Below are 27,594 nucleotides of genomic sequence, written 5' to 3'. Positions count from 1 at the left end.
GGTGAAAAATAATTCTCCCTGCCATTTGGAAAAATATTTAAAAATTATGAATTTGAAATATGAGTTAAAATTTTGTTTTTGCTTTTGCCTTTTTTGAGACAGGATTTTACTGTGCAGTTCAGGTTGGCCTTCAGCTCACTTTGTAGGTCCAGCTAGCCTTGAACTTGTGGTAATCCTCCTGTCTCAGCTTCTGGAGTGCTGGGATTACAGATATGTGTCAACACTTCTGGCCTGTGATTTAGATTTTGAAACAGTCTAGAGACAGGTCTCAAACTTGCCTGTTATTTTATTGATTTTCTCTAGTGTCTGTTAGACATTTTTAAATGATTAATTAAAAATTTTTAATAAATTTTGAACATTGATACACTTTTCTTTCAAGAAAGAAAACTGAGAATGTATCTTAAGAACTATCTCAGATTGAGTTGAGCTTTGCCTGTCATAGAAGAAATGCAATTCTTGCTTTAGTAGCAACACTTTGTCAGGATAGATTTTCTGGAATTTACTATTGTTGAGGCGGAGAGAATGGTAGCTTAGTCTTACAATATAGCGTTATGCAGCTCATACATATTTTGTAATAGCATATGTTCTATAATGTTAGTGCATAGTTTTCTCTTTTAAGATGGGATCTCTCTGTAGTCCAGGCTAACTTTGAACTCACTATGTAGACCAGGCTGGCCTCAAATTCACGGTGATCCTCCTGCCTTACCCTTCTGAGTGCTGCGATTACAGTCACCACATGCCTAGTAAGTGCATAATTGTTTTCTATTATTTACTGCTTTCTTTATTAGTTCACAAGACTATATATTCTTACGCTCATTGAACATTTGAGGGCCCAATCTATGATGATGTTACATTTAATAAGGCTCTGCTGTTGCACTGAGAGACAGATAAAGAAATACCTAAGTAGCTGTTTCTGTTAAACATTTGAGGAACTAAATGATGAGAATAGCAGCTTCACTACTTGTTATATTTTGTTCTACTTAATCTGTTATCTACATGGATGCTTTAATAAATATTGACCTAGAAAAATTTTGAAATAGAATTATGTTGTTATGAAACTAATGCAGTTGTAATTATAAACAGAGAAAGGTAAAGTTAGAAATAAAAACAAAATATAAAAGTTGAACAAAGGACATAACTAATATATAGTAGGGATTGATAAATTGGAAAGCAGAAAGCAAAACAACTGTAAAATCTTGCTTTCTTTACAGGGATGCTTCAGGAGGACCTTTGCAAAGCAAGCATAACAGTTCGAGTCAAAGAAATAGGTAGAAAAGCAAAATAAAAGAAGAGCACTAGAAGTGCAAATATGGTGGAAACTTTTAAAAAATTATACAAATGAATGAGAAAAACTTGATGGGTTGTGTAGTTTGGTGATTCCTTCAAATACAATTGAATTGTTTTCATATTCATTTATTGTAAGTAATCCTTTTTGTGATCAGCAATATTCAATTGATATATTTACCAATAAGAAAAGCCCTCTTTTTTTTATCATAGTGTGCTTTTTAAACATTTATTATTTAAATTAAAAAATTTTTTTGTGTGTAGAGAGTGAATATGGGAATTGAACTCCATGCATTACACATGCTTACAAAATCTTTAGTTAGTGTGTTTTGTAATCCTAATAACTATGGGTGATCTTCCATAGCTTCACTTACGAAGGCTATATCTGTAATTTTACTGTAGTGAATATTAAAATTGAGAAAATTTGAAAATTTTTTTCATTAAAAATTATAAACCCAGTATATGTTAACACAAATAATGCATTTGTGGAATAGGTGGTATTGTTTTATATTATGCCAATCTCTTCAGTATTTAGCTTACAAAAAGACAACTGGATTTTTACATCTGCTTCTGTGATGAATCTGGTATTATATTGTTTTGGCTGAAAGAAATGAAGGTCATCTGTCATGTACAGTTATATAGTTGGAAAACAGAAACATTTTGCTAGCTTTTTCAGATAATTATAAACGTCGTTCTTTGACCTACTTAGGTAAATATATACTTAATTCATTTGAATCAAAGTCATATGCCTATGTAGAATATTTTTTTAATTTTAAAGGGCAAAAATAGCACAGAAGAATCAAAAGGCAATCAAGGAAACAAACAAAAAATAGCAACAATGAAAGCCAGACAACATTAACAACATCATTATCAACAACAAAAAACAACAGTGATACAGAATTTCAAAACAAAGTGATAGGAATTTAATTATAGTTATTACATTATATAGTGTTATCTTCAAAATAGTTGCTCACGTTCTATTTAGAATTTTTTTTTTTAGTCTTTTTCCTTTTTATCAGTATCAGGGATCCAACTCACGACTGCCTGCTTGCAAGGCAGGTGCTTATTCCGCTGCGCTAAATCCCCAACCCCCTATTTAGAATTTTTGAGACAGAGTCTTGCTATGCTGTTCAGACTGGCTGTGAACTCGCAGTGATCCTCCTGCCTCAGGCTTCCTCAGGTAATTACAGGTATACACAACCACCCTTCGACCTGTGTTCTTAAACTAAATTTGTTCTTTCCTATCCTCAGGTAGAATTACAGCACTGTTTCTTGTGAGGATGGGTGCATTCTTGATTTGGTTTAGTGAAATTTATTCTCTTTCAGTTCTCCACAGTCTTGAATGGCCCCATTGCCATGATGTGTTCCCTTACCACTCATAAGAGTGTCATTTTCTTTCTTTTCTTTTTTGGTATTTGGGTTTGAACTCACGACCTTGTGCTTGCCAGGTAGGCACTTATGCTACTAAGCTAAAACCCCGGTTCCCTCAAATTATCATTTTCCATAGTCTGCATTATTATTTCTAAAATCCTTTGTAGAGAAGAATTTCCTTTGCATTTTAATCTGATTTTTTTTGTTTTTGTTTTTGTACTGAGAATTGAACTCAGGAACTTGTGCTTGTTGGCCAGGTACTATGCTGCTGACCTATATCCCTGGCCCTTTTCTTTCCATTTATGACAGAGTTTTTACTTTGTTTTTTCAACTGTACCCTTGAAAGGACATTAAACCTCTGTTAAAACAAACATGCATCTTAAAATCCAACATTAGCAAATTATAAGTGTCAAAATTCATCAGTGGCAGACAAATGGGTACGTAATGTGGCTCGAGAGTCCACATGTTTTAGAAACTTTTTCGGGTTTAGAGCATTTAGAATCCAATGTATTGACACTCAGTGGCCATGAATACAATGTAATTTGTTGAGCTGTTGCCCACTGACTATAGAAATGTTTTTTTTTTTTTCATTTTTTTCTTCTATTTCCATTAGAATATTTAGCTATTATTAGTTTTACATCTTCAAGTGGTTATAGATTTTACGTGTGTTGAGTTACTGCACAGAAAATCTTAAATGTAGAGTTTGTGACAAATTGTCTACCTTTTTTGGAGGTCAGTAAATCTATTTGAATAATCGGAATTCTATATGGGTTATTTTTGAAAAGTACACTAGATAACACAATCTTTTTTATTTTAAAGAGAAATAAAATCAAAACAACAATTGGGTAACAACATGTATGCATTACACATTGTTATCTTCAAATCAGTTAATCAAGAGTACAAGATGTCTGTATTTAATTGTCCAAATAAACATCTGGCTTTTACAGATTGTGCTGCTATAAACATAGGTGTGCATATATTGCTATAGTATGATGTTTTAATTATTTTGGGAAGATAGCCAGAAAGGGAAAGCTGGCTCAAATGGGACCTCCTATCCTAGTTTTTTGAGGAATCTCCACACTGATTTCCAGAGTGGTGCACTCCCACAAACAGTGAAGAAGGATTCATTTTGCCCCACAGCCCCTGCAGCATTTGTTGTTGGTTGATATCTTGATAACAGCATTCTTTCCATGATGAGGTAGAATCTCAGTGTTTTTTTTTTTTGTCTTTTTCCTTTTTACCGGTACCAGGGATCGAACTCACGACCACCTGCTTGCAAGGCAGGTGCTTATGCCGCTGAGCTAAATCCCCAGCCCCTCAGTGTTGTTTTAATTTGCATCTCTCAAATGCCCACTGATGTTGAGTATTTTTTTCATATATTTACTTGCTGTTTTTATTTCTTTATCTAAGAAATGTGTATTCATCTCAGCTGCCCATTTTTGGATTGGGTCTTTAAATTTGGAAGGACTGATTTTTTTGAGTTCTTTGTATGTTCTCACTAGGAACAGCTAGCAAACATTTTCTCCCACATTGTGGGTTGTATCTTCACTCCATTGGTGGTTTCTCTTGCTGAGCAAAAGCTTTTTAATAAAATGAGATCCTAGTTGTTGATTCTTTGTGACAGTTCCTGTACAGTTGGGGTGTTTTTCATAGTCTCTGTCTACCACTCTGTCTTTAATTCTATCTTCTAGTAGATTTATTGTTTCTGTTTTATTTAGATCTTTGTTCCATTTTGAATTTAGTTTAGTGCATGGTGAAAGATACGGGTCCAGCTTTTAACTTTAGCAGTTGTAGAGCCAGTTTTTCCAGCACCATTTATTAAAGAGGCTATCTTTCTTCCAGTGAATGTGTTTAGCACCTTTGTCAAAGATAAGATTACTCAGTGTTTCTGAAGTTGTTTCTGCATCTTCTAATCTGTTCCATTGGTTTTCAGGTCTGGTTTATTTATTTATTTTGGCTAGTACATGCTGTTTTTATCACAGTAGCTTGATAGTGTAATTTCAAGTCAGGGATTGTTGTTCCCCCTGTCTTGCCTTTGTTGCCTTTACATACCTTAAGGGAATGTAAGCATTCAAATATTTTTGATCCTTAAAAGAAAATAAAGTCTACTAAAAACAAGTCATTCTGAGGAACAAAGAGAGGGACATCATTCTGTCTTTAAAAAAAAGGCAGAACCATAAAAATGCCTTTGGGAATGTGTAGTAACTAAAGAATTAGTGTTTGTCATCAACATTTTCTGATTTGTAATATCTAAGATTTTGTTTGAAAAATTCATAGTGATTTCAAAAGCCAGCAATTGCCCACATACTGCTCTTTTGGTGCTCAGTTGCTAGATAACAGTGAACTAGTAATTATTATTTTCTGTTCTTTTTTTGTATGACTAGTTTCATTTCTGTAGTTTACAAATATAGAGAAAAAGATATAGTTGCATAAACACTAAAATCAACAGTAGTTTGTTAGCTGTTAGCAGTGAGACACTGAACAGAATAAACTAAACTTTTGTTTTTTTCTCTGTGTATTTCTGTGTTGTTTGAGTTCAGAAAGAGTTTGGCAGTTGAAGTCAGAGGGAGGGCTTGGGGGAGTAGCTCAGTGGTAGATCTCCAGCTTGGCATGCGAAAGCAAGCCCTGGACTCGTTCCCCAGTCCCCGTTCCCCAGTCCCCGTTGTTATCCTCCCCTACCAGAAACAGGAAGAAAAACCTTGTTTATTTTCTGTAGTACTGGGGATTTAACCTAGAGCCTACCACATGCTAGGCAAGCACTTTGGCATTGGGTAGCATCTCTAGTTCTTTTAATTTTAATTTTTAAAATCTGAGGCAGGGTCTTACTAAATTGCCCAGGCTGACTTTTGTTCCTTGTCCCTCAGTTTACCAAATCCTTGGGATTATAGATGTGTGCCACAATGTGCATTGTTAAAGATGTTTTAAAATATTTTTCTAAACAATATTTTAGATTTTAGATTTTTTTTTTTTTGAGAAGTACAGGGCCTTGTTTATGCTAAGCACATGCTCTAACACTGAGCTATCCCACTGGTAATACTGTTTGAATTATCATAACTTAAGGTATATTTTTAAAAGGTGGAAATGTAGAACTAAACATACCTCACAGACAGTGTGACTTTTAGAAACAGTGAAGTATTCTATGTACATTCTGTTGAATTTATTAACTGTCTAGTCTCTGAGACTTGGAAGCATGGAATATATTTTATTGCTCTATAATTTTCAGTTGGCTCTTTGTTTAGAAATATCGTTATGAGTATAATTATAAAGTATGCCATTGAGTTTATTTTTTCCTAGCCACAAGGATTGTGGAAATGTACCACTCCCATACTTCCTAAGCCCAAAGTGGCTTTTCTGATCTTGATAATGAATACTGTGATCTGTGGGATTTTTTTTTCACCTCCTATTTTTGATGGCACTGTTAAGATAGAACTATGCAAAGGTCAGAGTTAGTATTTTGCTGTTATCCTTTGAAATTCTTATTTTTCCCTTTCATTCAATTACATCATGAAAATAAATTAACTTTTCCTTTGTTCTTTGAAATTTTCCTCTTTCTCCTGTCATATATTCTTTTTTGTTATTGCTCAGTAGTTTACTCAATGTTTACTGTCCAGGCATTGCAGATAGAGGGCAAGATAGGCCCAATTATGCCTTCATGAAATATACCTCCTGGTGAGGAGAGAGAAAACACAGAAATAAGATCATTTTAGAAACTTAAAGACTGGTTAGGACTGTGGAGTTGGGTAAGATTACAGCTGAAGGAGTATAAATGTTTGAGTATTATCAAAATGTTGTACATTTAAAAGTTACCAAGTTGTATTTTGGCAAAAGGTAAGTTCTTCTGTTGCAGATTGAGTTCCCAGAAATCTCTCCCCATGAGACTCCGAGACTAAAGTCTGAGCCATCTGGCCTTGATGCTAGTCTGGTGGTAGCATGGATCTGCTGAGGCAGGGGAGGGATGATTGGGTATTGCCTGGATTCATCCAAAACAGCACTCAAACTAATCCTGCCAAGTTTCTGTGAATCTCCTTACAGAGAGGTTTACCTCTCTGGCTCCTGGCTTTTCCAGCTCAAGACATCCAGGAAGTTATAAACTCTTACCCAAATTGCATTACTCCCATCCAAGTACTAACCAGGCCCAACGCTGCTTAGCTTCTGAGATCAGACGAGATCGGGCGCATTCAGGGTGGTATGGCTGTAGACCAAATTGCATTACTTGTGAAGAGAGAGGGGATGCCAGGAAACCTAGCTTGCCTAAGAGATCACTTTTTTTTTTTTTTTTTTTTCCCCGGTCTTTTTCCTTTTTATCGGTACCGGGGATTGAACTCATGACTGCCTGCTTGCAAGGCAGGCGTTTATGCCGCTGAGCTAAATCCCCAGCCCCAGAGATCACTTTGTTGATACAGGGCAGTGATGGCAAAACTTTTAGAGACAAGTTCCCCAGCTGACGACTGGGGCTTTGCAGCCTCTGGCAGCAGCAGCCTTAGAGATGAGTTTTCCATCTGCAACCCCAAATGCACTTAATTGTGGCAAAGTGCCAATTCTGCAGGTACACCTGAATATGAAGTTTCAGTTTAGACAAAAACAGCGCATAGTATCTTCTGTCTTAAAACATAAAACAATGCATGTGCCCTGAGTTTGCCACCATTGGAAGGGTGTCCTACTTGATTAGTTTTATAAATAGTTGCTCTTTATAGGATTTAAATTGCAGACGCTGTTGTGATTTTCTCTTTCCTGCACATACTGGGCAAAGTTCTTTATCCTCAGGCCTGGAGGGCTAGTGCCTCTTCTTTGTAAACTGAACTCAGAAATCTTCCTTAAAAGAATGAAAAGGGGGAGAGTGTGTTCTAGTGCTGATGGTATGCCTCTCTAAAATGCAGAGCTCCAGCTTGTCCTTTTCTAAGGGTAAGTGGGTTGAGTATCCTTTATCTAAATGGCATGCTTGGGACCAGAAAGCGTTTTGGAGTTTAGGAACATTTTCACATGTGTGATGAGTTACCCCGGGGATGAGACAGCTCTACAAAGAAAGTTAATGTGTGTTTCATGTGTACCTTACACACATAGACTCATGCTAATTTTGTATAATATTTTTAATTTGTACATGAAATAGTTTTATGGTATGAAGTTTTCTACTTATGGTGTCATGTTAGTACTCAAAAAGTTTTGGATTTGGAGCATTCTAGATATCACTTTTGGAAACAGCTATCCACAACCAGTATAGACTGTAGATCACAGTGACAGTAGAAATCTTTTAGTACTTGCCTGACTTGTCTCTTCTATTTTCTAGAATCTTTTTAGTTCCCTACTCAGTTTATTTTAAAATTCATTAATTTTACAAACTAAAGTGGTATCTCTTGGGATATGTAATTCTGAAAACTAAGTTCTAAATGAAACTGGACATTTAAAAAAAGTTTTAAAAAAAATTTCTAAGTAGCAATAGGTGGTTTTCATGTCTGTCCCCCTTTCCTCCCCAGTGGATAAACTGTTTAGATTTATAGATTCAAACATTGGTCTTAGTGTTTAGTTGTATGTCTTTCCTCATAGGTGTGAAAGTTGTGTGGATTTACTGTTTGTGAGAGGAGCTGGAAACTGTCCTGAATGTGGCACCCCACTTAGAAAGAGCAACTTCAGGGTACAGCTTTTTGAAGATCCTGCTGTTGACAAAGAAGTGGAGATTCGGAAAAAAGTATTAAAGATGTGAGTATTATTTGTTTGAATGCTTCAGCCAAGATTTTCACAGTTATTTCAGTACTGTCATTTGCTGATATAATTGTAAACAGATTGCAAGTGACTATGTACTTAAGTTCTTAGGGCACTGAATAATATCCTTTAACCTCTGTTAAGAGCCTCTTGATCCATAGTTTTATAATTTGCTTATTCGTGTGCTATTTATTCTTTAACAAATATCTATTGAGTGTCTACCATGTGAAAGTGCTGTGTTGTGCTCCTTAGTCAGTAGTAGAAACCTGATGACTAAAATATGTATGAACCCTATTGTCTAGAGGCTTGCATTATAGTAGTGCAGGCTAGAAAAAAGACAAGAAATAAAATATACAAATAAAACAAATATGCAGTTATAAGTTGTGAGTACTGCTGTACAGTCAGTACTGAGTGGTGATAGAGATGAGTGATAGCAAATGAGGACTGAGAAAGTAACATTTAATTTGAAGTTTGAAGCCTACTTGCAGAATTTGTATATTCACTAATTTAGTTTTCTGAATGCCTATGTATTTTACTCTTGCATAGCAATTTTTGAATTTCATTTTATGTCTTTTTTATTATAAGGCATTTTATTTGTTTTTGAAATTAAGATAATATATTTGTTTAAGGTTATTTGTGTTTGTTTTGTGCTTTGAACTCCAGGGCTTTGAACTGTACCCTGGCACAGTGTTTAACTTACTGTTCTTGGTATTTCAACCCAGGTTACTGGCAGTGTAGTGACATTGTCTCGGTACCTAACCAATAATACTTTATCAGTGTTTCTGGCTATTCTTTCATTACTTGTATTACTTCTGGGAGATACATTCTTACATTATGATCTTTCACTGCCTATTGCTTGCAGTATTTTCATTCCTCACAGGTACCTTGCCAGACTTACAGATTTTCTTGATGTAGCATTCTTTAGTCTCTCACTCTGATGAAAAATGAAAATCTTTTTTTTTTTTTTTTTTTTGTCTTTTTCATTTTTATCGGTACCGGGGATCGAACTCACGACCGCCTGCTTGCAAGGCAGGTACTAATGCCCCTGAGCTAAATCCCCAGCCCAAAAATCAATTTGAACTAATTTTTAGTTTTATAAAATGAGTAAATCTATTTACAAGAAGTAAACTATCATGATTTCCATTGATATACCTTAAGTTCCAATATGTTAAGCTCCTAATTTGTCTTTAAGCCTTACAAACACTTTATATATACTAGCATTTTCTCCTATTCTACTTCTTTATAGTCATAAGAAATTAAGAAGAGCATTCTTTGCCATGAGCTCAGGTGGTAGAGCACTTCCCTGTCATAATCAAGATCCTGGGTTCAATCCCAGCACTGCAGGACACTCTCAGCAGGAGCAGCAGAACAACAGCAGCACCCCAGGACTTCTGGTGTAGTTATAAACCTGATAGCAAGTAAACAGTGCTTTATACAGTAAACGATCTTTTTCTGTACTCATGTTAATCAGTTAAGAAAGCTAGTTAGATGACATTGTATAACATGTTGATATTTTTCTTCTAAGATACAATAAAAGGGAAGAAGACTTTTCTAGTTTAAGAGAATATAATGATTTCCTAGAAGAAGTGGAAGAAATTGGTAAGTTTTAAATTTGATGTGCTAGCCCATGAGATCTTGTGATTTTCTTTTAGATGTCTAGGAAAACATCTTACATAAAAATCTGTTAACAGATTTTATTGTAATGTCTGATTATATTTTTTTTTGCACTTGACTCATGTTTATCAAATTGGAGACTTGCTTAAGAGATTTTCTTAAGTAATATTTTGTTGTAGGAAAACTATAATTAGTAGAGGCAATGACACTTTAGTTGAAAAAGGAAGCTATGTCTGTATTTGATAATATACTTGAATGGGTCAAAATATGTTGATCTTTTAATAGCATTTCTATTAACTTTATCCATAATGGCTGAAGCCATGTTGTTTATCATCATTTATACTTCTGTAGATAGAGTTGCTTGATAGTGTTTTTGAGAAATTGACTGTTGAAATAGCATTCTTTTATTTAGTGTTCTGGAATCAGAGGTTCAATTAATCTAATGCCTTTTTTTTTTCTAATATGATTAGTCAAAACGATGTTACATAGTGAGTTCAAGACCAGCCTGAGTTAGAGCAAGACCCTGTCTCAAAAAATGTGTTCTTTTAAAAAAAAGGATGCTTTTGTCAAAGTATTGTTTCCTGTTTTTGTTTTTTACATAAAATTTCAGAGATGTTAAAAAACTTTGAAAGTTATTATACATTGACTAAAAAATTAATACCTTTTAAAAATGTTGCCGAAATTATGAAGTGCAAGGATAAAAATGACAACCAGACAGAATAACTGAAAGAAATTGATGGACAAAAAAGTGAGGGGAACAGGTTTAAGGGATGAACTGAAAGGAGCTCTTGCTTCTGCAGTAAGTTTCTGATGGAACAATGGTTTTAACATGTTCCTGCCGGCTTAAACCACCTGATGTACATATGTGACTGTCCATCAGGTGATTTGTACCACTGGTGGTACAAGCAGTTATTATCACCATTGTTGATCTTTTTTTGTGGGGGTCGTCGGGATTGAACTCAGCAGCTTGTGCTTGCTAGGCAGGCACTTATGCTGCTTAGCTATATCCCCAGCCTTTTTTTTCTTTGTAAAATTAATAAAAAGCAACCTGATGGAACAGTCTTGCATGTACCCCTGATAGTTCAACCTGCTAGGCAATGAGGTATACAAATTATGGCCTTGTTGTGAATTAGTGAAAATATTTTTTGCTATAAGATGAATTCATTTGAGTGTATAGAAAATCCAGGCCCTGTAGATAAATTCAGATGCATGTTTAGAAGTGGAATCCATGAGCAATAGTCAACATGAATCTTGGATAATAGGGCTATACAATATGTAATACTTTCTTAATGGGATAAGAAAACCATGTCTCACAGCATTTAATTTGAAGATGACTATGCAGTTATGTATATTTTATATATATTGTATCTTCAAAGTATGTGGAAACTCTTTTAACCTGCCTCTACTTAATTGTTTTATTTGAATAACTAACATCCTTTAGTACTTCCATAACATATACTGATTGCTGCCCAGCATATAAAGAGTACATGGTAAACGCTGTTAGAAGCTGTTTTTAAGTATACCTTTGTACTTTTCTCACTAGTTTGGTTATATGATGAGACTTGTTTGTCTTGGCAGCCTTCTTATACCATTTGTATATGTTATTGTAGTTATGTAACTTAATCATCCAGTGTATAATTTGGGGGGAAATTACAAAATTATGGGGTTTTACTTCCCAGGTTCTTGCTTTACTTAAAGGAAAAAAAAAAAAAAAAAGAGGAAACCAAACAATGTATTTGACACATGACTTACATAAAAAAATATAACTCAATTAAAGACTACACTTTGGCCATATGTCATTAGAATGGCAGTATACCTGTGTGATTTATGGTGAAGTGTTTAACAGAAGAGTGTACATATATTTCCTTCTTTTAACAAGCTTTCATGAGTAATCAGTTACAAACCCTGATCATGTTGATTAAAGAGTAGTTCCACCGTACTTGAAGATATTGATGAGTTTTGGAACCTAGTTTCATGGATTCATAGTTCACTTTCTAATCTTCAGCTCATGTCAGCATATATTTTTGATTTTATATGAACTAATTTGCTGCTGGAAACATGTATAGTCCTTAATAAGTCCAGATTTTAAAGGAGAATAATTAATGAAAACTAATAACTATAATAAGGTATTCATAAACTAGTATGGTATTTATAAAATTGTATAGGAATATGGATAAAAAAGCAATTAATCCAGTATTGAGATGTAGCAGTTGTTTGGTGAAGTTAGAGAAGTGTAAACATTTGAGTTTGATCTTAAAAGCGGAGTAGAAGTTATCAGAGACTGGGATGACTGTGGGAGAGGGGCAGTGGAGAAGTTGGTTAAGGGGTAGCGGAGTACAGTTGCATGGGAGAAGTAACTACATAGCACAGCAGGGTAACTGTGATTGAAAATTAATTGTTCATTTAGAAATAGCTAAAAGAGAGAATTGAATGTTCCTAATACAAAGAAATGATAAATATTTAAACTGATGGATATCCCTGTTTCCCTCATGTGCCCATTACACACTGTATAAATATGTTGAAGTATTATACTGTATCACAAATTGCACACTTATACATCAATTAAAGGTAAAAGATGAATAAGAGTTACTAGGTAGAAAAGCAGTAGAGAACATTTGTAGTAAAGTTTGAGAAAGGGACAAAAATTCAAAGGTGTTAGGCATGTTGGAGGTGAGTAGGCGGTGTATTACAGTTGATAAGACATGGAGAATGACTAGAAGTGATGCTTAAAGTCACAAGACTGACCATGGTACTCTTTCACCCTACTAAAAGCCTCCTATCGGCCCTTAAGAGTTAATGAGACTAAACACAAGCAAACAAACAAAACTGTGCATGAAGCTAGGTCCATCAGCAGCAGTGTGAGTTTGTGCACCTTACTGAAGGACTCTGTGCCAGTTCTCCAGAGCAAAACAGGGATAAACATGCCTGTTTCTTAGAGCTGCAGAAATTATGTAAGGTTGTCTGCTGTCTGACTGCCTGCCTGCCTGCTTACTATCGATCGATCAATTGGTTGATTGATCTATCTATCTCAGTCTGGTACCCAATAGGTACCTGTTAAACTAACATTTTATACTTTTGATTAACATATTGATGTCACAAACATCTGATTCTGGAACATGAGATGCATGGGATGCTGTGAAATAGAGATAAGAAAAAAGAGATTGAAGGGTTTTTTTGAAGTTATTGAATAAGTTTGTCCTTGAGAATATGGAAGATGTCTCAAGTGAAAGGATTATATAGTAAGTAAGGTAGCTTAAAGGATCACTCTTTGAGGATCCATAAATTTGGGATAAAATAGTTTTATTGAATATAAAGTTCATTATGAATCCTGTGACCATTATAAATACAAAAATTAATTTCCAGTTTTGAATAATGGCATAAAATATTTGCACTAGAAGGGGGCACACGTGAAGATGAACTTTCTTACGACCATCACAATAGACTTTTCTGTGGTTGTGCAATCTATGCATAAAAATGCTTGTTCTTTTTGGCCCCAGGGATTATCTCAAAGATTTGTCTTAGCTTTATAATAAATAGATTATTCTTTTGGTGCAGAGAAAACTAATTTTAAAAGGGTGAGAAAGTCCTAAGGGCTTTAATTATATACTCTGGATGTCAAAAAGTCTTTAAAAGTACACTTAAATAACATTAAATCTTTAAGAAAATACAGAAGGGTTTTTGTTTGCTTTTAATACTTGATTAAAGACAGGTCAGTATCTGAGCTAAGCAGTAAGCAGATGAAGGGTCAAATGATTGTTATAGAAAGTTAGCTTCTATTCTGTTTTCTTCAAGGCTATTATACCAATCTCATTCATTGTGCTCTGAATGAAACTTGCTTAATCTAAGAAGATTTAAAGGCAGCATTTACTTAAAGTACTGACTTTTCTTTTTAAATTCTTTTTTGTACTGTTTTTTGATTATGATTTGCCTCTGTTACATTGCTATTATTTTTGCCTTCTAAGTGAAAAAAACAATAAATATTGGAATTTTACCTTTATTGGAATTTATCTTAGCATATTTAATAAAATCAATTATATCTAAGTAGATAAACTGCATTTAGGATTAAAGTTTCTCTATTTTACCTACCTTGTAAAGTTGTTAGGATTAAGTGATTTGGTCAAGTGTCTCTCATACTGTATTTTATGAATGTTTGCTATATAAAGTGCATGCCTCAATAAAAATTTGAGGAAGAAGATCTGGTAGCTATTTAGAATGATACAGATTGCTGTCGTAGGGGATGCCCTATAGAATACAAAGGAAAATAGGAGTGTTGCAGTAGACAGTGGAGTCACCATATTAAGAGGTCATAGATACTTTTCTGAGAGCATTGCTTGGCACCTCCTTCTCTGACCATTTTGTGTCAGGACTGGAATATATTTACTGGGGAATGCCCCACATTGCATTTTATCTAGATTTCCTGGCTTTATCATACTATTTCTTTTTGCTTTTTATTTAAAAAGCTGGAGACATGTTAACAGATATTGTTTTTCATTTTCTTTCAATTGTCTGCGTTTTTAAATTGCACATAATAAAATTAAGTAAAATATTGTCTGTATATCTGAATTTTTAACCATATGATTATGATAAGGTAATATCCTGAAATAAGTTCTTTTTTTCCTTTGAGTAGATAAAAATGAAGTTATAGGTCAGACTAGTCTCTTGAGTCTGTCTAATGGCTATGTTCAACAAAACAGATAACTGTGTTGATCATAGCATTTTTTGTTTGTTTCTTTTTTTTTCCTGTAACAAAAGACCTGAAGTAAATACCTTCTGATTTCAGAGGTTTTAAGTCTATGGTTACTTGGATCTATTGCTTCCTTGTCTATGATAAAGCCACATATTTTGGTGGAGAGGATGTGGATGAGCACAGCAACTCACATCAGGAATGAGAGCAGGCAGAGAGAGAGAGGCAGAGACACACAGAAACAGAGACAGAGACAAAGAACTGGGGACAAAGTGCATCTTTCAGAAGCATGCCCCCGGAACCTGTTTTCTCCAGTTGAGTCCCATCATCTAAAATTTCTACCACCTCCCAATAGTGAGTACCATTAGCTGGGCACCAAGCTTTTGGAGGGCATTCTAGATCTAAACTATAGCAGTCTTCTAGGGCTGACTTTTCAACTCAATTTTTTTTTTATTGTCCTGGGAATCAAACTCAGGACCTTGCACTTGCCAAGTAGGCACTGTGCCACTGAGCTATATCCCTAGTCTTGACTTTTCAACTCTTATAGGCTTTTGCAAACCAGAAGTCTAGGGACTATTTGAGATAGTTATTAAAGGATGCAGGGAGCTCTGAAGGAATCTGTAGAAACATGGGATACAGCAGAGTTTACATGGGGAGTACTTACCTTGTTGGAAGGACAAGAAGCAGGATTTATAGTGATTAATTGAAGAAGGGGAGAAAAGGCTAATAAATGGATGGAGGAAGATTATAGGGGAAATTGAGGGCAGTCTGAATTGAGTTACGAAACAAGAGAGTCATAATAATATTTATTCTCTCATAGAAACACTAATACAGATTGTAGGGATGAGACAGAAGATAGAACTTTTTATATGAATATATATATATATATATATATGCCAAAAACAAATGCTTGTTTTGGTTTGAAGCCTATGGTAGCCTTTTGATTTACATATGTAAGTTAGGAAGGAGCCAGGCATTTATAATTCTAGTTGTTTTGATTTAGAGTTATAAAAGTCATTTCTAAACCCCTAAAAATTTAGCAGTGTCTGAACATGTGTCAATGGCTTCTCTTAAGGAAGTACTTTGCTTTGATGTCAGTTTATCCTTTATATTCCCTAAGTTTCAATTCCTTTATATTTTATAATTTTATGGACTTAGATTGCATGGGAAACTTGGTCTTAGTCATGTTGGAGACAATGGGAATATGAATAAAACCTGTTTTTAATTTCTTATAAGTGATACATGTACTTTTAAAATTATTTTGGATTTTCTTTTTAATTCCAGCACATAGATTCTTTTCAGTGTTGATTCTGACTAGTGTAAGTAGATCATAGATTGAGATTGGAGCATATGAAAACAAAACCTAATATGATGATGGCAAGCACTTATCTTAGGTTTTCTATAGTAGTTCTGGTATACAAGTATTGTGCGCAGTGGGCTGATGATCTGTCCTTATGTGTGGCTAAGAAAGCATGGTTGCTGTAAGTAGAAATAGTCTTTATAGTAGAAGATTAAACAGCACAAAGAATTATATAGAATGATAACCCAATGACTAAGAAGCCACTGTTACATTTGTTTTTTATTATCTACTCAAGATTTATAATAAAACTGTATTTTATAGCATTGTTTCCTTTCTGATACAGTGTTCAACTTGACCAACAATGTGGATTTGGAAAATACCAAAAAGAAAATGGAGATGTACCAGAAGGAAAACAAAGATGTCATTCAGAAAAATAAGTTAAAGCTGGTTGGTAGCTAAGAGTTTTCTTCTGCTTCATATTAGGCACAAATGTTTTCACATGGTATTTTAAAAAGCTGTCTTCCTTGAAAGCCAGTTAGATTTGTGACAAATTTAACTGAAATTTAGTCCAGAAATACTTATAAGTGTTGTATAAGCATTTAGATAAGGATGAACTCATTACTGTAGATAAAACAGTTTTGTAAAATTGTGTCTTATAAGGCAGTGTATCCTTAAGGTCAGTGGTTTTTTTTTTGTTTTTTGGTACCAGGAATCAAACTTAGGACCTTGTGCTTGCCAGGCAGGCACTTATGCTGCTGAACTGTATCCTTGGCCCTTAGTCAGTGGTTATTAATGTTGTTTTGTTTATGTAATTGTCTGGTAGGTGTGCTTTTGAATATTGGTGATAAAATAATGGAAGCTCACTTTTATTCTTTTTTTTGGGGCGGGGTTGGGGGATGGGGAGGACACTGTAACTGGGAATCAAACTCTGGACCTTGTGTTTGCCAGGCAGCTGCTTATGCCACTAGCTGTATCCCCAGTCCTCACTTTTATTCTTGAACATTCATTTCTTTTTCATAAAGTAGGAGATATTGAAAAGGATCTAGACATACATTGATGGAGTTCCTAAGAAGGAGACAAAGCAAAGACATCATTTATGAATTCATGAAATGATGAATTGAAGGATTCAAATGAATTATGATACAATTGAATTTGTGATTCAAATGAATTTATGATTGAATCAGACAAATGTATAAACTAAGCTTTGACTTTCATTTTTTGTTCTAAAATAGTAATATTACTATTTATAAAAGTAATTTTAGTTTTAATCTAATGTTAAAGCTTGCTTTGAAATATTTTACAACTTACAATTCATTGTTAAAATTATTCTATAAAAAAAAAAGAATTACATATATTTAAATACATATAATGGTCTAATTTATAATCTTTAGCTATCACTTTTTCTTGCAACTTGGTCCCCTTGGTTTGGGAGAAAGTATAGGTAACTGCTTTTGGGATTTCTTATAGAAACTTATAATCATCACTAAAGTGATACAAGAACATTAGGATCATGTAGCTTATATTTTTATCTTGTGTTAGAAGGAATTCGTGCTTGTAGTCTTACAATGGTTCATTTAGGAACTTTTTTCCTAACATAAATACACTCTCAGGGAAATGATGCCCCAGTCTCATTCCATTCATACCTAGCTTGGGTTTCTTAAAAAGATACATTGTTTCTGAAAGTATTATGATATCATAAAAATTACTCCTTGCCCAATATAGGCTTGTCTGGGTAGGATTCCTAGGTAACTTGTTGCATTTTCAATAATAAAAATTTGTTTCTGTCAAGCGAGTGCCCTTTTTTCATCCATGAAATCACCTTAAAAGTTGTAATGAAAGAATAATCTGATTGTAGATTACTTATATTTCTTTGGAGTAATTATTTGAGAACTTATGATACATTATTGAATAACATACTTTATGAATGTTATAATGAAATTATTTGGATTTTTAAAAATATTAGTGATTATACTTGGTTATGTTGTAGCCTTTTGCGATTAATTATCCTTTATTAGTTAGTCAGTCTATGTAGAGAATTACACTTGTTAGTGGGGGAATATGGCATTGATAAACATACAGATTTAGGACCATGTTTTTAGGATGATTTTAACATACATAACATGTTTGGTTGAGTGAACCCCACAGTAGTCCAAGGAGCCTGAACTAATGTATATGTTGATGTCATTTTACTAACCTGTGGTAGCAGTTTGCTTTTTACTCTCTCTTTGAATGTTGAAGTCTCATTGTTCTAAAAATAGTTTGTCTATTTTTATAAAATGTTATAAATTATTTTACATATTTTAGAAAATATTCTAAATATTTTATATATTTCACATATATAAAAAGTGATCTCTTATTTGATTAGGTACATATACTCTTTTCTAATAGTGAAACTGTTAGTTTTGTACTGAAGAGGTGTTAATTATTTTGTGGGCTGACACCTAACATCAATACAAGCATGAAGAAACTGAATAAGTGATCTAACCTTGAAATAAGAACCTTAGTTAACATTAGGTTTTTATTGTCAGTTTTCTAGATTCTCATGCATATTAGAGATTGCTGTCTAGAATGTCTTAAAAAATTGGCAGAAAGTTTATTTTAGTATGTAATTGTTGCATATCTGGCAAGTGTATAGTGGTACAGTGATCAATAAGCATCCTTATTCTCTGGGACTCAGTAATTTTACAGAGTTATAAGTACATGGAATGTGCTTTGAGCTTGTTATTATGAGAGCACAAAAAGGGATACTTAATCCACTTTGGACTATTGGGAAAGGCATTCCTAGGAAGGTGTTGAAAAGAGCTTTGAAGGATGAGTGAATTTACCCAGATAAAGAAGTTGGAATGGGGGTGGGCGAAGGGAGGCTGGCAGAAAGGTATTCTAGGCAGTAAGAAAGAGAAGCAAAGGCAAGAAGGCGTGGACTGTCACAAGAGCTCTAGAGTGGTGATTATATATTGCCAAAGTTCAAAAGAGCAGTGTTGAAACTGGGGAAGTAGGAGTGGCCTACTTCATAGTGTACCTCTGTATGATGAAAAATAATTTGGTCTTATTTGGATCAGTTAGGTTTCAGCAGATGAAACCTTTCTTCAAATGAAGGGTTACTAAGAATATTCTTATATGACTTTGGGATGAGGGGTTGACTGGATTACTATCTGTACAATCTCTTCTGTGGTTTATCTTGGGGTGTGTGTATTAGCTTTCTGTTTTTGTAAGCAAGTACCTGAGATGATCAGCTTACAAAGATGAAAGGTTTATCTTGAATTGTGGTTTCAGGGGTTTCATTTGTTGAATAGTTTGGCCCCATTGCTTTTGGGCCTTTGGGAAGGCAGTCCCTTGCCACGTGGGAGGAAGCATGTGGTGGAGCAAGTTACTTACCTCCTGGCAGCTAAGCTGTAAAGATACAGGAAGGGCCAGGTCCCAGTTTTCCCTTCAAGGTTATGCCCTCATATGATGAAAAGACTTCCAACTATGAGGAAAAGGTCCTGCCACTTCCCAGTAGTGCTGGGAACTAAGTATTTAGCATGCTTACTCAAACCATAATAGCATCTTGTTAGAGAATTCCCTGGTCTCCTTAGAGCAGTGATATAGAAGCATTGTTAAGTGCTGGTGAAGGGGGATGAGCAAGGGGGTAAAGAGGTATTGTCATCCAGTGAGGATGGAGTTAGTGGCTCCATGGGGTTGAGTTTGAGAGAAGCAAGCCTGGAGTCTGGGAGGCCAAGTGAAAGTACTGCAGTCATGTCGATGAGTTCGGAGATGAATTAGACAAGAACAGGAGAGACAGGGGTGAGTTAGAGAAATATTTTGAGTTCAGAGAGCTAGTCCTACTTATGAATTGGAAGTGGGAGGTAAAAAGTGGGAGGATTGGGCCAGGGATTTAGCTCAGCAGCGAAAGTGCCTGCCTGGAAAGCGCAAGGTTGCAAGTTTGATCCCCAGTACCACCCCCTCAAAAGTGGGAGGGTTATTGGGTGAAGTAGTACAATTAGGAAGATCTTTAGTCCTTTAAGCCACTTCATTGATCCCAGTTCATTGTCTTCATCATCCTTCCAGTGCTGGATTCTTTTTTTTTTTGCAAGAAAATGCTTTCTTGCAAGAATATTTTTAGCAACATTTGCTCTACACATAAGGATGAAGTTTGTGGAAAATTATGTGCTGGTATTACTGAATTAATTTAGGAATATGCAAAAAGACCAATGTAAGAAACATACAAAATGTCAATTTTTATACAGCATGAAAGACAGGAGTCTAATATTAGTCATCTACTTGTAGTCAGACAGTTTTCCCCACACCTTTATTGAAGAGGCTGCCTGTTTTCCCAGGTATGTTGTTCCCTAGCTGAGAATCAGTTGGTTATAGGCATATTTAGTTTATTTCTGAGTTTATTATTTTATTCTGTTGTCTACATGTCTGTTTTATCTGTTACTGCTTTCCTATTTTTGTTGCTATGGCTTTGCTTTGTATATTTTGAAATCAGGTATTCTGATGTTTCTAGTATTACTGTTTTGCTCAGGATTGCTTTGGCCGTTTAGTTTTACGTGCTTCAATAGGAATTGTTACTGGTATTTTGATGGTTCACATTGAATCTGTAGATCATTTTGGGTAATATGGACATTTTAACAATATTAACTCTTAATCTATGGACACAGGAAGTCTTTGCATATTTTCTTCCTCCTCTTTTTCTTCCTTTTTTTTTCTTTTTCTTCTCCTCTCCTCTTCTGCTTCTCCTTCTCTTCTCCTTCTTCTTCTTCCTCCTCTTCTTTTTCTCTCTTTCCTCTTCTCTTTTTCCTCCTTCTTCTCTTTCTTCTTTCTCTTCCTCTTCCTGCTCCTCATCCTCATCTTCCTCCTCCTCTTTCTCCTTCTTTTCTTCCTCCTCCACCTCTTCCTTTTCTTCTTCTCTTCCTCCTCCTTCCTCCTCCTCCTCCTCCTTCTTTTTTCCTAGTGTTTTTCATTTTGTTTTGTTTTTGATTTTTGAGACAGTGTCTTGCTAGGTAGTTCAGTCTGTCCTTGAATTCTCTATGTAGTCCAGGCTGCCCTGGAACTCATTACAGTCCTCCTGCCTTAACCTCCCAAGTGCTGGGATTACCAAGGCATGCACTACCATGCCCGACTCTCTTTGGTATCTTTTTCACTGTAGAGATCTTTAATCTTCTTAGTTAAGTTGATCCCTAGATATTTTAACTTTTAAGAGGCTACTGTAAACAAGGTTGCTTTTCTAACTCTTTCTTAGTGAATTCATTATTAGTCCATAGAAAGGTTACTTGATTTTTATATGTTGATTTTGTGTCATGCTTTGCTAATGTTTTGCTAATCTTTGAAAAAATTAGCTCTTTGTATGGAGTCGTATCATCTGCAAATAGGGATAATTTGACTGCCTCTTTTTCTCTTTCTGTTTTATTCTTTCTCTTGCCTGATAGCTGTGGGTGTTTTGTATTGATCATTTTTCTTTTGTTTTCTTTTCTTTTCGAGGCAAGGTTCTCACAGTGCAGTTCAGGCTGGCCTTGTAACTCACAGAAATCCTCCTGCCTCAGCCTCCTGATTGCTGGGATTATAGGCATGTGCCACCATGTCTGACCTCTGTGGGTATAATTTTAAGTACTTTTTTGAGTAAGAGAAGCAACCCTTCTCTTGTTCCTGATATTTAAGGAAATGCTTTCAGTTTTTCCCTTGATCATTTTTGATATTAGCTATGATTTGTTATATATAGCCTTTGTTGTATTGAAGTACGATCATTGACAGGATGTTGAGTTTTATCAAATGTGTCTATTGAGGTGCTCTTGTGACTTTTATGCATGAGCATGATTCTATTTATGTGCTATACATTATGTGTATTGATGTGGATATGTTGGACTAATCTTCCATCGCTGAAATGAAGAGATTGTGGTGTATGATCCTTTTAATGTGCTCTTGAGTTCAGTTTGAAAGCATTTTATTGAGAATTTTTGATGGCATCTGTGTTTGTCAGGAGTATTGGCCTGTAGTTTTTTGTCATGTCCCTATTGGGTTTCAGTAGCAGAGTAGTACTAATTTCAAAAAATAAGTTTGTAGGTATTCCTTACCTTCCTGTTTTGCGAACTAGTAGGAGGAACATTGATATTCTTTGAAAATCTAGCAAAATTAGTGATGAATACATTGGTTTCTAGGATTTTCATTAGACTTTCTTACTACTTCAGTCTCATTGCTTGTTATTACTCTTTTGGCTTCGTTTTGTTAGATTGAATATGTCCAAAAATTTGTCAATTTTTTTCTAGATTGCTCAATTGATTGAGTGCACAATTTTTCAAAATATTCCCTAATTCTTGAGTATTTCAGTGGTTCTGTTGTACTATTTCACTTTCTACCTCTAATTTTATTTACTTGTACTTTAACATTTTTGTTAGTTTAGCCAAGGGTTTGTCAATTTTATTTGTCTGTTAAAAAACCAGCTCTTTTGTTTATCCTTTATGTAGACCTTTCCTTCTTTACTTCATTTATGTCTGCCCTGCTCTGATGAAAAGAATGTGTATTCTGCAGCCATTGTTAGGATATTTTGTAAATGCTTGTTAAGCCTGTTATAAATTTAACTCTGATGTCACTTTATTTGGTCAGGAAGATTTGCCTATTGGTGAGAATGGAATATTGAAGTCATCACTCTTTCTATATTGGGGCCTATCTCTCCCTTTATAACTGGTAGCATTTGTTCTATATAATTTGATGCTCTGATGTTCAATGCATATATACGTATAATCTTGACATCTTGATGAATTATTCCCTTCATATGTAGTGAGCTCTGATTCTGCATTGAAGTCTCATTTATTAGATGTGAGTTTAGCTGCTCTCGCATGCTTTCAGATTCCATGTTTTGACACATCATCTTTTTTGTATGTATCTTTGTTCATAAGGTGACTTTTTTGTGAATCTTTTTGGGACTTTTTAATCCAGTCCTCTGGCTATTTAATTAGAGATTTAAGACCATTTACCTTCAAGGTTATTATTGAAAGATATGTACTTGTTCCTATCATTTTGTTGTTTTTCTCCTGAAGGTTTTGAGTAGTCTATGTTCATCTCTTCCTCATTTGTTTTAGAGGTTTGATAGTTTAGTGTACTAATATTTGATCTTTTTCTGATTCTCTTTTGCTTATCTATTTCGATAGTAAGATTTTTTTTTTTTTTTTTGTCTTTTTCCTTTTTATTGGTACCCGGGATCGAACTCACGACTGCCTGCTTGCAAGGCAGGTGTTTATGCCGCTGAGCTAAATTCCCAGCCCCGATAGTAAGATTTTTTTTACATGCTTTCATAGTTGTATTTCTGTTTCTCCCTCTTTTGTGTACAGAGAAAGTATCTTCCTGTAATGCTTGTTTAGTGGTTATGAATTCCCTTAGTTTATTCTTATTTTGGAAGTTACCTCTCCTTTTATTCTGATGGATAAATTCACTGTCAAACTTGTCACCAGAGAAAAAGAACAACATTATGCAATGATGAAAATGCCAATGGATGAGAAGGTGTAACAATTATGAACATGTATGTGCCAGCATTGGGGTGCCTAAGTGTATTAACAAACATTGTCCGTTAAAGGCAGAAATAAATAACATTACAATATACAGACTTCAATAATTAATTTCCAATAATGGATAGAATCTAGGTTAGCAGTTTTTTCTTTCAGGTCTTGAAATATGACAGTCCATCCCTTCTGGCCTTTGGAGTTTCTGCTGAAAAGTCTACTGTGCCTCTCCCGTGATTGATGCTTTGTCTCACTCTCTGTCCAGATATCCAGAGTCTCTGGGTTTCTTCAAGTTTCTGTCTGTTCACTATTGAATTTCAGTGTTTGCCCACAGTTACTCCAGTTACTCACTTTGACAAGTGGCTGTTCAACAGTGTGTTGATTTTACCTTGTAAAAGTGGACGAGTGATGTGTACCTCTATTCCAGTCTTGAAGCCCCCTTGCCTGTTTAATTTCTAATGATCATTGTTTTCCTAATCCATGATTTAGATAGACAGTTAATATTTGCTGAGTGAAAAAGTTGAAACTGCCACTTTGTCTGTTGCCAAAGTCAGTAGACCCTTTCTTGATTTGAGTCTCACTTGTTTGCTGTGTTTTGTTTGATGAAGCTTTTTCTCTTGCTTTTGGAAACTCTTGTCTTGTGTGCATCATTTCATTCCTTTCCTCCTTCTGTTCTATTACCTTTCTGTTTCATCCTTTCAGGGAGTTTTTTCCCATCTGTTAAACAAATACAGGTTCTTCACTGTGATTCTTAGTTAACCCTGTTTGCTGATTAGTACAAAACATTTTTATAGTCTATTGTTTTTCCTGAGCTCTTAGATATATGTAACACATCCATGCATCTCTACATTGTTAATAGATACATCTTTCTGATATGTTGTAACTCAGTGTGTTTAGAACTAAGTTTTTTATATTTATTCTCCTGTTTTTCCCTTGTGTTTTAAATTAATTTTTGTTTTATTGTAGTATAAACATAACATAATATCTATCCTGTTGACAAAATTTATGTGTACAATTTAAGTGTTGATGAAAAGTGTATTATTGTAAATACAGTGTTGTATAGTAGATCTCTCTTCTTACTCAACTAAAAATTCAGGCCTGTTTGTTGGTATTTTCTATTTCCATCTGCCCTAGTTCCTGGCAACTATTCTTCCCTTCTTTGCTATGAATTAACTATTTTAGATACCTCAGAAAATGTAACCATAAATTAGTTGTTATATTTGGTATGATTTCAGTTTTAAATTTGTTAAAACTTACTCTATCTTGTGTGCCATGTGTTGCATGTGTTCTTGAGAAGAATGTGTATTCTTCTGCTTTGGGTAGAACTTTTCCTGTATATGTTGCCTAGGTCTTTGTGATCTGTAGCATTGTTCAAGACTTCTGCTCACCTAAGTGATCTCCTGTTCAGACATGCTTTCTGTTACTGAAGTTTCTGTATTGTATTGTTGCTTATTTCTGTCTTTAATTGTCCATACTTGCTCTGTACATTTAGGTGCTCTGATATTGGATGCAACTATGTTTGTAATTGTTATAACTTCTTATATGTTGGTCTTTTTATCCATTGCATAATGTTGTTCTTTGTCCCTTGAAATAGTTTTGACTTAAAAGTATTTTTTTCCTTATTATGTTTTCTTAGTGAATGGTACTAGCATCCATCCAACTGCTCAAGCCATACCTGTCAGTCTTCACATTCTCTTAATGGTTACTTCTTATTCCTTTTCAAGAATGCGTCCTCAGTGCTGGGGACTTAGCTCAGTGGCATAAGCGCCTGCCTTGCAAGCCTGTGGTTGTGAGTTTGATCCCTGGAACTGGTAAAAATACAAAAAAAAAAAAAAAAAAAAAAAAAAAAAGCTTCCTCCTTTGATTCTATTATTATCTTATTTAGGGACCTGATATTTTCTTACCCGGATTATTGGAATTTTCTTCTCCTTAGTTTTTCTAACTAGTCTTCCTGTTTTCAGTGTTGAACCCTATTGACTTGTGAATCTTACTGCTTCTAGTCATATTTTTAATCCCACCCCTTAAATTCTCTTAATGTCTTCCCAGTTGCCTCAGTATGTCCTATATTCCTTTAATTTAGTATGAGATAGTACACTATACCATATTATAGGCTATAGTGGCTATAGCCTTCCTCTGTAGCTTTGTCTGAAGCTTTCTCGCACCCTTATACTTCAAGGCTTACCATACCAATCATTCCAAGTTTTTACCCTTTGCTTTCCTTCGATTGTGGAGGAAGAAAGATGTAAGATGATTGGAAGAGATGCTCATAGAGCCTAGCAACTGATTTTGTTAAAAGGGTGCAGTGAAGTATCAAGATAGTAAAAGAAGATGACTCTAGATTGACCTGATGTTACTGTTCTAACAGAAGTAAGGAAATTTTGTATATACTGAATTTAAAGTATATTTTTTTCTGCAGCAGTTCACATAATGCGTGAATTGAAAAAACAGTTATGGTACATCTCCTAATATGAATTACTCCAAACTGTCTTTAACACTTACAAATAAAAATTAGTATTACTATTACTATTGCAGTTTTGCTTCTGGGCTTAGTGTACTCTAAGTGTTTCTACATTGCTATTTGTCATTCTCTAGTAGTAACATTTGCACATGAAATGAATTTTGGTAATTTTTTTTTTTTTATCTTTTTGAGACAGGGTCTCTCTATGCAGTTCAGACTGGCCTTGAGCTCATTTTGTAGCCTAGGCTGGTCTTGAACTCATAATGATCCTCCTGCCTCAACCTCCCAAGTCCTGGGATTATAGGTGTGAGCCACTATACCCGGTTGAATTCTGGTTTCTTTTAAGTAAAAGTACTGCATTATTAAAAAGTCAATGGTTCCATCTGTACATACACAGGAAAAAAAAAAAGTCAGTGGTTAGTGTGTTTCATGCTTCAAATAAAAAGTATCAGAGTATGGTATAGGATTGATATTGATTGCTAAATTTATTGCCTGCTGTATAAAAATTTGTGTTTTAGACCCGGGAACAGGAAGAATTGGAAGAAGCTTTAGAGGTAGAACGACAGGAAAATGAACAAAGAAGATTGTTTATACAAAAAGAGGAGCAACTGCAGCAGATTCTAAAACGGAAGAATAAGCAGGCCTTTTTAGATGAACTGGTATGTATAAGCGCTAATTGTGATTAAAAATTAATTCTTAGGGCTTATCTTTCCTATTTAAGATGCAGGTGATAGCATTAAATGGCATTTCCACACTGTTCATTTTTGTTTGGTAATTATTTATCAATATTAATATATGTATACTTGAATATTAAGCCACCCCACCCCCACCAAAAAAAAAAAAAACAAAACCAAAAAAACACGCCATTTTATGCTCATGATTCTGTGGGTCAGGAATTCAGGTAGAACTTCATTCAGGGCTACTCTCCTTCTCTGGTGTCTTCTCAGGACATGTCCCACACTGTTTCTGTAGCTGTGTAGCTGTATGTCCTATTTTTGTTTCAGATCTTTGGAAAGAGATATTCTCAGAATAAAAAGTAGAAGTTGCTAATGTTTTAAGACTTGAGCTGAGAAACTGTTGTGGCATCGAATTTGATTGTTATTAGTAAGAAGGCCTACTCACTTTCAAGGGGAAGGGATTATAAATGCTTCCTCTAAATTTCTGGTCAGTGCAAGTTGTGGTTCTTTTGGTATATATGCTGCTGAAGAGAGCGCAGCTTTGATTCTTTTTAATCCACATAGTGTGTTCTTGGCAAAAAAATCCTATTTCCCCAAAATCTGGCATAAAAAATTCAGTTGATTCTTTGTTTTTACCTCAAAGAGCAGTTAGTTTTATTTTTGTTTTTTTTTTTGTTTTGTTTTTTTTCTTTTTATCCTGGAAGTAAAATGGATTAAAAAAGAGAGAATGACTTTAATTATAACCTTGTTTGACTCATATTCTTATTTTTTTATATCCTGTCAATTGCTGTGAAGGATATGAAATGATTTAGCCTAAGATATGGTGTTATATGTAGATATGGCACTATTTGTGGATCTTGAAGGTTGTTAAAATGAAGTTCTGGTGTATTTTATTTCTACTTTTCTTTTTAAAAATGTTTCATCAATATCTTTTATTTTCAGATAAGAAAAAAATGTTATAACTGATGTAACTTGGTATACTCTCAAAAGATTTTTTTGTTTGCTTTTGGTACTGGGGATCAAACTCATGACTC

The 27,594-nt window shown here is 34.7% G+C and overlaps 1 protein-coding gene across 1 annotated transcript in view; it reads left to right on the top strand.

The window, feature by feature from the left end:
* Mnat1 (MNAT1 component of CDK activating kinase) overlaps positions 1-27,594 on the top strand; it is a 212,638-nt gene that overhangs the window by 59,519 nt on the left and 125,525 nt on the right. The window contains exons 2-5 of the mRNA XM_003472515.5: positions 8,197-8,349; positions 9,878-9,951; positions 16,294-16,397; positions 26,402-26,542. Of these exons, the coding sequence (XP_003472563.1) occupies positions 8,197-8,349; positions 9,878-9,951; positions 16,294-16,397; positions 26,402-26,542 (472 nt within the window). The remainder of the gene's footprint in view (positions 1-8,196; positions 8,350-9,877; positions 9,952-16,293; positions 16,398-26,401; positions 26,543-27,594) is intronic.

Source organism: Cavia porcellus, unplaced genomic scaffold (genome assembly GCF_034190915.1).
Source record: "Cavia porcellus strain 051 isolate PalLab524CR breed Dunkin Hartley unplaced genomic scaffold, mCavPor4.1 scaffold_31, whole genome shotgun sequence".
Taxonomy (NCBI): domain Eukaryota; kingdom Metazoa; phylum Chordata; class Mammalia; order Rodentia; family Caviidae; genus Cavia; species Cavia porcellus.
The sequence above is the reverse complement of the archived record's forward strand: the minus strand, read 5'-3'. Positions and strand labels throughout refer to the sequence as shown.